Genomic DNA, 11,732 nt, shown 5'->3' on the forward strand with positions numbered 1-11,732 from the left:
GTGCTGATTTTATTAATGGACAACAAGTGAACCCCACCACAGCAGTCGGCACGACCCTTTTTGCACCTCTTTTTGTCCCCCCATCAAATCTTCATAGACCCCATGATGTGAGATTGTGAGTCCATGGTACCATGCATGTCACGATTTGGTTTTAGTTTGTAATACAAATTAATATTTTTGTTTTAAAAATTCTAACGGTCAATTCAAACTGTTCCAAATGATATTCATATAAATATTTACTTGTAAACCAAAATTTTAATTTTTTTAGAACTTTTTTACTGTTTTTAAAGATAGGTAGAAAATAACTATTTTTGGATTGTTCAGAATTTTCAGATCAATTGATTTTCTATCTATCTTAAATAATAGTAAAAAAGTTTCTAACATATTTAAAATGCGGTTTGCTACTATATATTTATATGAGATCATATTCAACAATTCGAATCGCCTATTAAAATTTTAACAAGAGAAATATTGATCCGTATTACGAACCAATCCATAATATATAGATAGTACCAGAGGCTCACTCCCTCATGATTCATGCCTTCTGGAATGGTAAGTGGTTATATTAATTTGTTGCGTTCATGTACCAAGTTGTGAATAAATATTTTGTAGTATATAGGATATAACTTATATAAGCTGCCATGAACACGTGTGCTACAAGAATTAGTTGTATTATACTTGTACCATGATACAGCCTTAATTTATATAAACTAAATGAGTGTTTGCAAATAAATAGGCGGATAATTGTATTATAATTTTATTTTACTAAATTGTCTAACGATATATAATTTATATTTGTATTACTACTAGTGAAATTTCAAACCTTTTTGTTTTAAAAATATTGGTCTTTTAGCTAGGATATTACTTATATTGTAACAAAAATAAATTATTTCGAATAATAATTGTAATATATGTTAATCGTGAATTTTAAACTTCACCAACCTATGTGAATTGCGGATTATTATTATGGTTACTATTGAGAAATAAAATCATAGCCTCAGAAAATATTCATCATAGGCATAGTTAGGCAATAAATGTACTGGCATTCAAATATGGTACCTAGCTTGATATATGTAAATAGGATATGATTAGGGTGTAATTAGGCAATAGATCCTGCAATTGTAAAATAGAAATGAGCCCAACAGCTAGTAGAAATACATATGAATTTTAGGCTATAAATATTCATGTACAGGCTATGTAAAGATTAGAACAAATCAATGCAATAAGAACAATTATTCATCATTTCCTTTCTTTTCCTCTAAAATTAATAGTTACAACTATAACATATATATTTTATTTTGATCTCATTTCAAATAGTACCTCCTCCAATTATATATTATCAATATTAATTAGCCCTCCCAAAGTCTGCTTTGCGATAACTAAGCGGGTATATATGACTAAACTGTAATTTGTGTGGTTATTGTTAGATGATTTAGATAGTTTATTAAATATTTTATTCCAATTTGTCAGATTTTTTTTTTAATTTTATCAAATAGGCGTGCATATTGTGTTGTTCAGATTAACTGTTTTGATTTTAAAAATAAATATATTGATCTATATATATTGCGGACCAATATGCATGGTACGATACTATATATAGCACATATTGGTATGATAGGAGATATTAGAAGCAGAAGAATTAGGCCTACAACACAACTGGGTCATATATAACCAGTTCGCCTTAGATTTTTAATGCTTTTATGTAACTCTTTACATTATCTTATTTTCTGCATTTGGTTTAAGTTAGCTGTCTAGGTAATTTATTTTCGGCACTAAGATATGTTAACTTTCTAGGAATGTAATCGTAATTTAATTCAATAAAGCACACCTACGAGTTTTTCTAAAAAAATATATAATATTATCATTGAATCCGAATTCCAATATTATTTGTTTGTTGACCGACTTACCGAAAATTTACCTTTTTCGTGCTATTATGTGTTTGTGATAAAGTTGGAACATCTTTTACTTGTTTTGCCATGGACAAAGATCGGGTGGACCCTTGGCAGCCGTCAATGCATCCACACAAAGTGGTCACTTAATATGTAAATTAAAGATCCGAGAATTTTCTGTAACTGGGAATAGCAAAACAGAACTTCGGAGCCGGAAGGGGCACAGGCGCACAGCCACACAGAAATTGAGATTTGAGAGCAAAAAAGGTGACAGCCACTTTGTAAAAGGTGGCGTACTCCATACTACCTTTGAGGAACAAACATTGAATTCAAAGATGGAAAAAAGTTATATTTAAGTTGTCAGGCGTGCTTTCTGTTGTTGCACTTGCACTATAGTCCTCATTTATCATGGATTTTATGAGGCTTATCTCAGTGCAACCTGCAACCAATCCTTTTTGTATTTTAGAAAAATGATACTAAACTGAAATAGAATTGTAAAGCTCTCTTGATATGTATGCTTATACCAACAACATAATCAAGAATAAATTAATTAAGCCCATTGGTACATGAATATCTAATTAATTATATGCTAGTATTTCTTTCTAAATTGTGAATACTCGTTACAAATATTACCAATAGCTGATATATATCTTTATTAGTTTCTTGCTTACGCAAGATGACGCGGTAATTAATTTAATGATAATGGAAAATAGGTTGCAACATTCTTTTCAAGCTAGCTTTAGAAACATGCAAGAAACCAAGCGCAATCCTTGGTGCTTTGCTTATCATTTTGTGATTGGTTGGTGCAAAGCACTAAGTGCTAATGGGGAAGTCCTCATCGCCAATAAGCATCCACTTTTTCTTTCTTTTTTACCTTTCTATCTTTCTCTATTTTTTTTTTTGTTATATTTTGTTTCATTGAAAAAAGTTTCATTTTATTCTCCAAGCCACTTATATGTAAGCAGAAAGTTCTAACTATTTATCAGTAGTCCCATGACAATTTTTATTCACCATAAGATGCTGATGGGTTTCTCTTTTAGTTTTGTTTAACTAAATATTACAGCATCTCTGAAATTGCAAATCAATTTCAAAACAGCTGTCAATTTGAAATGAGCAATTAATTGCAAAGCAGTTACATTTTTGAAATAACACTAATTGCAAAGGTTTATATTACACGAATCTTAAAGAGGAGCGGACCTTCCATTTATTTCTCCCACCATTCTCTCTCTATTTTATTGAAACTCTCTCTCTCTCTCTCTCTCTCTCTTTTATTGAAAACTTGGTCAAAGGCTGTGAAGGGCAATGAGAAGAGAAGAGAATGAGACAATAGTTTTTTTTGTTCAGAACTGGGTTTTGGGCTTTTGGCAACGAAGGGAAGAGAGAGAGAGAGGATGATTTTGGAGCGAATAGAAAATGTTTTTTTTTTTCTTTTTTTTCCAGCGTGTTCATTTGAAAGCTTTTAAATTCTCTTTCAAATAATGAAAGCTTTCAAAAATTAAATGAGTTACGCATTGGTGAAAGTGAAAAAACAAGTGCCACGTCGGCATTTGCAAGTCAATTTGAAAGGCCTTCAAACACGAAATCAAATCCTCTGCCCCCCGGGGGGGCAGAAATTTCCTGCCCCAGAGTCTCTGCGCAGTGGGACCGGGGTGGGACCGTTACTGTTTAAGGGTTTAATTTTTGTTACTGTTTTTAAATGGAGTCCCACCCGCAGAGACTCTGGGGGCAGGAAATTCCTGCCCCCCGGGGGGCAGACGATTCGGTCTATATATGTTAGGTAAATGCAAACTAAATTAACTCTTTTTGTCTTTGGTAATATATTTTATTTTAGGTTAATATTTGGCCGTGATTGGAGATAGAAGCATACTTCTTTTTAGTGTACCTTTTTTCATTGAAATAATAATAAAAACATAATATTGGAAAATGAGGACGGATTCAAAGTCACAATTTTTTGCCAGAAAATTCCACAACTTTATTTTATTGTTAAATTAAAAAATTTAATAATCAAATATCAAATTCAAACTGTTTATCTTGTTTTTATCTCACGAAACCTATATCCGCATAAATTCTTACAATTTTTAGAGTCCATTTTATACTAATCGATATATCAAAAAGTAGCTTTATATGATGATTAATTAGATTTAGTTATTCTAAAATAACATAATTTTGTATTTTTAGTAAAAATTGGAGGTCATTTGGTCAAGTCACTCAACTATTATTCACAAAAGAATGCTTCTTTTGATTTCAAACATGTGACATCTCACACTGAAAGTATTATTTATGCTACTGAATCAAATGCTGATTTTTTAAAGATCTAATTTTGTATGAATTGAACTTTTGAAAATATTAAATTTTGAATCTACTTTTGATTTCAAATTTTGACATATATCCTGTGACACGAAAAACTTTGAGACATGAAAACACTTCTCTTTAAAAATATCTGAGTGATCGAAAATAACAATTTGTTCAAGCATTCTTGCAAAAGAGGATCCACTAGATAAAGCGCCGGCCCAGTTGACGAAGTCAACGAAACAAAGCAGGATTCATGGGATCCACCAACAAAGCATGATTTATGGGATAAAGGCATCAAGTGGCTTCTCCAATTGGTATTTTTGTAATTAAACTCTGTAATGGATGGCATTTCACGAACCCATTCTTTTTAAGTATCCACTATCAACCCCTCCCCTCCACTTTGCTATGTTCAATAAAAACCACCTCTCCATATAGCTGTGTGGTTGGATCCATACACCCGTCTAGTGCTTCCATGGGAAATTGTTTAGTTGTTCAAACAACAAGATCGGAAGGGATTAAAATCATGAGAATGGATGGCAAAATGATCACATATGAATCACCTCTAAAGGTTTACCAAGTTCTTGAAGAGTTTCCGGGTCACATAATATCCGACCCGTTATCCATGCCCCAGCAGCTTGGTCTGATGTCTGACATGGTATCTGATCGTCAGTACTACATACTTCCAGTAGAAAAGAAGATCGAGACAGGATTCGATGATGACAGTGTTGTTAGAGTAAAGTTGGTTATAACCAAGAAGGAATTAAAAGCGATGCTAACAAAAGAGGAGGTATCATTAGATGATATGGTTTCTCTATTCCAAGGAAGTGATCAGAGAAAGGAAAGTGATGAAGAGAGTGTAAGAGGATGGAGGCCTTCTCTAGAGAGCATACCTGAAGGATGCTAGTCATAATTAAATTCGAAGGTTTAGTTAGATTAGCAATATACATGTAATATAAAGTTCTAAGAATTTGAGGGGCAAGACAACATGAGTTCTCTCTGTCCTTTTTTTTTTTTTTTTTTTTTTTTTTTTTCTTTTTCTTTTCCCTTTGTGATTAAAAGAAAACGATGGAAGTTAATAAAACAGTAACTGAACCAAGCTGAACTTGAGATTATTATTATTTTATAATCTTTAATTTCTTTCTTTTCATTTTTCTTTTCTGAAGAACTCGATCCAAATTAAGAATCTGTGAGTTACGTCAGACTTCTTAAGCAACCCTCTCTAGTTCTGAGGCAATAACTCTACAGAGCATTTGAAGTTTTGAACCCTCTAAATTCTGAAAGTAACCATGCTAGCTGTATTGAAGCAAAAAAAAAAAAACCATGCTAGCTGTACCATTTCTTCTATTTTTTTGGTAATCTTCATATTCCAGGTTCAGGTTCCGGAGGTTATTGAGATGATCTGACCGTTTATTAAAACAAACAAAATCATACTATACCTTTAAAGTCTGTGTTTCTATTTTACTAATAATTGCAAGTTTATTCAAATTGTTGTGATAGTTTTTTTTTTTTTTTAAATTGAGAATTTTACTACTAATTGCAAGCTTATTCAAATTGTGGTAATAGTTTAAAAAAAATCGAGATAGTATATATGTAGGTCTTATAATTGTTAAGAACAAAAACTAGAATATTTCTCATTTTCTATTAGAAAAGTTAGAAAGTCATTTTTCTGAGTACGAACTTTCATAAATTTAATTTCGAAAATGATGGGAAGAATGTTGCGTAGTTGTAGTTTACTAATGGAGACGGATAAAGAGACAGAAAGGTTGTCGTGCACAGAGGTGTACAATTCTCAAATTACATGACAAGAGCTGGGCATTGCTAACAAAACACAAATTATCCTTCATGGGCTTTGAAAAAAAAGAATAAGGGTTAACACTTAACAGGAGGAGTTTTTATGGGATATCTCAACCGTTCAAATACGTTATGCACAAATCTCAAAGCATAAATAATACTGGCTCTACGTTATCCCTGAAAACACGTAAGTCACGCAAAAGTTGATTTGATACTAAATCCGAATTGTTTTTTTAATCTGATACAAATTTAAAACAGACTCATATATCTTTTATAGACACTGAATTGAGTTTGATCCAGTTAGAATTGATTGTTCTTCAGATATTGTACCCCTCTAATACCAGAGGGGAGACAGATCTATTCCACTCGAAGTAAGGAAAGAGAAAAATGTTTGTGTTTTCTCTGTTTTTACAATGCAGCATCTTGCTGAATCCTGCCATATTCGTACCAGATCTAAATGGATCGTATTGGCCTTGCTGATAAACGAGTATTTCTTGTCAGATCGATTTTTTCTGTTCGGTTAATCGGTGTACTAGTGTTAGTATAAACTGTGAATAAACCCTTTGGTTGAGGACTCAGAAATAAGAATTAATAAGTACCATGTTTGTACGACTCAAGGAGTATTGTAAATCGGTTAATTTTTGTTAATTAAAGTGTTTTAGTGCCCCCACATCCGGATCATATTCTTTAGTATCTCTGTTGTTTGTTGGGATGGTTGATGTTATATGGTTCTGCACGTAAGGTGTTCGACAGAATTCCTCATAGATTAATTACGTCGATTTAAGGGAAGAAGCCCAACAAATAATACCTAAACTGCTCGAGCCTCTCAGTTGTTTGCAAATATCTCTCTAATAAAATTCTCTTTATTGAGATTACATTTTCTAAAATTAGTTTGAATTAGATATTTGCTTCTAATTGTTAGAGACTACACCTCAATGGATTTCGTTACTCATAAATAAAATAATTAACATATAAGTGGATTATTTTGATGAAAGATTATTTTTATTAATAATTTTTTTCTCCATTTTTTTAGATTGTAATATCTTGGCTACTTTATATTGAACATTTGTTGAAAGGAGCATTTTAACAGATTATATAACAAATGAATACTTCTTTTTGGTGTTGTTATATAATTATTTTTTAATTAAGTTCTCAGAGTATCCATGAGGGATTCTGATCGGACGGTATTAATCTAGAGCATGGCTAATATAACATCAGTATCATTTCAGTCTATATAACACCAACTCTAAAACCTATCAAATCGAGTTCCAATGGTGAATTCAAACCATTCAAACCAATTTACTTTATGAGTGATGCGTTTACATGCAAACTTTTTATATTTTCATGTTATTTTAGTATCAAATCAAGCGGCAAAAAAATTGAAAAATGAATGTATTAAAATTAACTTAAAAACTCACAAATTTGACCGCTTGACTTGATACCAAATAAACTCAAAAACTTATAAATTTTACATGTAAACGCACAACTAATGAAGTATATCGGTTTGAACGGTTTGGATTTACCATTTGAACTCGATTTGATAGGTTTTGGAGTTGGTGTTATATAGACTGAAATGACACTGATGTTATATTAGTCATACTCATTAATCTAAACATAAATATTCTTTTACCTTAGGTGATATGAATTTCCTTTTTGGCTCTTTTCCACATATAGGCTATTTTTAAATTCCAATTTCTTTTTTGATTGAAGCCCGTAGGCGTATTCCAATTTCTCAAAGCCTAAAATATATAAAAGTTTACTTTTCTTATATACAAATTTATTAACATACAAAGAAATATATCCTGCAAAAAATCTGGAGATACAAGAAATGAAGCGATATAAATATATCTTAGAAGATTTGAGGAATAAATTTGTCGGCCATTTTTATTAATATCCTTAAAAAAAACTTAATTTTAAAAATAACCCTACATTTAATTTTTTTTATTAAAAATACCCCAACCGCCAGGCCCACAGGCGGCCCAAAACACAAGCGGACCGCCCGTGACTGGGGCGCTCCATACCAACTAGCGGAGCGCCCGTGGCTGGGGCGCCCCATGGTTTTTTTTTTTTTTTTTTTTAGAGATCTTAGTATTTTGATTTGAATAATTTTGTGAAAAAAAAGTTTTCTTATTTAGAGTGTATGCCAAAAAATAAAATATTTGATATATTTACGAAGTGATGTCGTAAATTTTTATAACTTTGATTATTTTTTTTATTTTTTGTGGTGAACCTTGATTTTTATTTGTATGCCAATAAGAACTTGACATTTATTATGGTTTTTATAATATATGTATAATACACACACACACACACACACACACATACACATACACATACACGTACACGTACACATATACATACACATACACATATATACATATACATATACATATACATATACATACACATATACACATATACATAGACATATACATATACATATACATATACATATACATACACATATACACATACACATACACATATACATATACATATACATATACATATACATATACATATACAAAGCTACATATATACACATATTATTTTAGTAGCTCTAAACTACTATTTTGAATAAAGGCCAAGTCCTTAATTAGTGTTATATTTAGACTTGTGATATCCAACTAACAAATAATATTAGTATACATATACACATACACTTTTGCTTTGGTTCATACTACAATTATAATTTGATATTAGTTAGTAACAAAAAAAGGTAGAAGATTACAATTCATGCAACATATATATAGACAAAGTCTTTTGTACATGCAATCTCATGTAATAAAACATAACATATACTCCTCAAGATCCAATACAATGTTTGTATAAAAGTTATATCCTTACCACTTAGTAACCACATGATCAAGCTTTGGCCCAAAGTTCGGCTCAAATTGTCAAAATTCTTGGTTACGATCTAGTTTGGACCGAAATTTCATACAAATTAAGGCGTATTAGATCCAACATATCAAAAAAAGAGTATGCATGTGATCCATGACATGATGTATCTTGGTTAAAGATCTCCAACATATTGCATCTCCAAATGACATTCATCAACATATATGTGCATACATAATAAAAAATAAAAATTCTCAGTTAAAATTTTCGTTCAAAATTATAAGAAAATATTTATACATAAAATTAATTGAATTTGTATAACTTTTATACAAACCACTGAAAATCAATTTCGTAAAAAAAAAATTATTGCATATTATATGAATTTACGACATCACTTCATAAATATATCCAAATGTTTTATTTTTTGGCATACACTCTAAACAAGAAAACTTTTTCTTCACAAAATTATTTAAATCAAAATACTAAGATCCTTATCTTAAAAAAAAAAAAAAAAGACCATCGGGCGCTCCGCTAGTTGGTATGGAGCGCCCCAGCCACGGGCGGTCTGCTTGTGTTTTGGGCCGTCCGTGGGCCTGGCGGTTGGGGCATTTTTAATAAAAAATTAAATGTTGGGTTATTTTTAAGGATATTAATAAAAATGGGCCTAAATTTGTCGACGTATTAAGAAATTTGAATACTGTCGTATTAAGGATTTGAACTCCATTAACTGATGTATTGTACCAGAAATTGAAAATAAGGCTGATCAGAGTTTGCTTTCTCTTCATGGACAAAGTTTACCAATATTTGGGTTCTATGGGCCGGGAATATGTAGGAATTGGGCTTTGATAGATTGGATTCTAAAACATGGCCTAATAGGTATTACTTTCAATGTATTAACTATTAAGCAACTCAGTTGAGATATTATTTTTACTTTTTAAAATAAATTCATCTGAGATGAATACGATAGAAGTCACTTTTGTTATTAGCAAGGCATGTGGGAACTACTGTACAATTTCTCAAACACTTGTTACAGTTTCTTCTCTCCCTGGATCCCAAATTATACAAACACAACTGACAACACTTTGTCTAGCACTGTATACAGTGAAGATATGATATAGCTAGCCTGCCATCTAACTTATTCTTCCCTCATATTTTAATTCCCTGCACTTCGCCAATTGTACTGTATCATTTTAATGGTTAAAAATTCATTTGAACTGTATCATTTAGATCCGACTTTGTATGTCGGATATGGTACAGATTAATTAGTTTTCATATATAGATCCAATCAGTCCGTTCCCATCCAATTCTAAGTTCAAACTGGTCAAAGCCATAATAAATTATCTGATTTTGATTAGATCATCTAACTATTTCTGTCTATCCGTATTTATAGATCAATAACAACATTTTTTTTATGAATTTTGGTTCACCGCATCATTTAGTTGTTCACGATTAACCAAAGGAAACATAAAAATCTAATTACGTATTCAATTTTGACTTCTTTGTTAACAAATCAAATTGATTTAGTTGTGATAACTTTATATGAGCTATATATGGAATCCGTGCGATTCTTTGACCCAGTATATACATTTTTCAGGAATTCCAAAGATTAAATTATTTTAATAATCTTAATTGTAGGCATTTTTATTAATTTATAGTCGTTAGATAACATTATGGACCATCCACAATTTTTGTAGATTTAAGTTATGGACGCCCACGCTATTTTTTTTTTTTTTTTTATAAAAAAAAGCAGATGTCTGAACTCTGAATTATATCAATTGATTTTGAATGCATGCATTGACAACTGTTATTTGAATATGTGTTTAGATTTATATATATATATACTGTGTCATATTTTGAGATTATTATGTGGATACATGGATGTGCATTCAACTAATTAAACTTTTCTTATTGTATGCATGCAAAATTTAGATATAATTTTTAAAAAAATCAATTAAAGATATTGCTGCTATTCTTAATAAAAGGAAATAATGTGTGAATAATTGGATGACCGTTTCTTTTTCTTTTTTTGGTTTCTGAATTGGATGAATAAAATAACAAAATCAGATATGATGTAATGTGTAGGTGTACAGTTTTAATGACTCTGCGTTGCATCTGTACAAATGGAATTTCAAAGACCTATGCACCGAAATTTTTAAAAGTATCATTTTTTTCAAAAATGATAAATCAAAAGATTACGATTCTGTGAAATTTCAAAAAATAGCATAGCCGCATCTCCTAGATGCAGCAACTTTTTTTCGGACCGCATCTAGACGATGTGGCCACTTTTTTTTTTTCTCCTTCAGGTTGAACTGCCGCACAAGAAGGCAAAAAAAAAAAAAAAAGTGGCTTCATTTTCTAAATGCAGCCATGCTATTTTTCGAAATTTCTCAGAATTGTAGTCTTTTGATTTATTATTTTTGGAAAAATGATATTTTTAAAAATTTTGGATGCATGACAGCGATGATGATCCGTTGCACATTGTATAGCATCTCATGCGACACATTATATCAATACAAGCTCGTTGAGGAACCAAAAGATTAGTTCATTGTAAAGAAAAGACACGACACAGGGTGCTGATATTCCCACCACAAAAAAAAAAAATATTAACTCAACTCACTTTAAATATTTTAATGAATAGACAGTTTTGTCCCTCAATTAGATTTTCAATCAAGTTATCATTTATTTCCTTGTTTTTTTAATTAACAAGCTTCTTAAATATCAATTTCGAAATTTGTTGCCTCCTTTCATATTCTCTTCCTTAATAAATATAGCCTACTATTAGAGGAAATAAGAAAAAAATTATTCAGCATGTTATGACCAAATTTAAGTTGACAATATTTTTTGTTAATTGTAAATTACATTATCTAACCAAGTTCTTAGACTAATATATCTTTAAATCTCATAAATTTTAATTAATTAAAT

General features: G+C 30.8%; 1 protein-coding gene across 1 annotated transcript; it reads left to right on the plus strand.

Moving 5' to 3' along the window:
* Positions 1 to 4,576: 4,576 nt before the first annotated feature.
* On the plus strand, positions 4,577 to 5,168 carry LOC144565011 (uncharacterized). The gene has a single exon (XM_078314625.1). The coding sequence runs from the start codon at positions 4,654 to 4,656 to the stop codon at positions 5,083 to 5,085; it is 432 nt and encodes a 143-aa protein (XP_078170751.1). The 5' UTR covers positions 4,577 to 4,653; the 3' UTR covers positions 5,086 to 5,168.
* The last annotated feature ends 6,564 nt before the right edge of the window (positions 5,169 to 11,732 follow it).

The sequence above is a fragment of the Carex rostrata genome, chromosome 1, assembly GCF_964058835.1.
Source record: "Carex rostrata chromosome 1, lpCarRost1.2, whole genome shotgun sequence".
NCBI lineage: Eukaryota > Viridiplantae > Streptophyta > Magnoliopsida > Poales > Cyperaceae > Carex > Carex rostrata.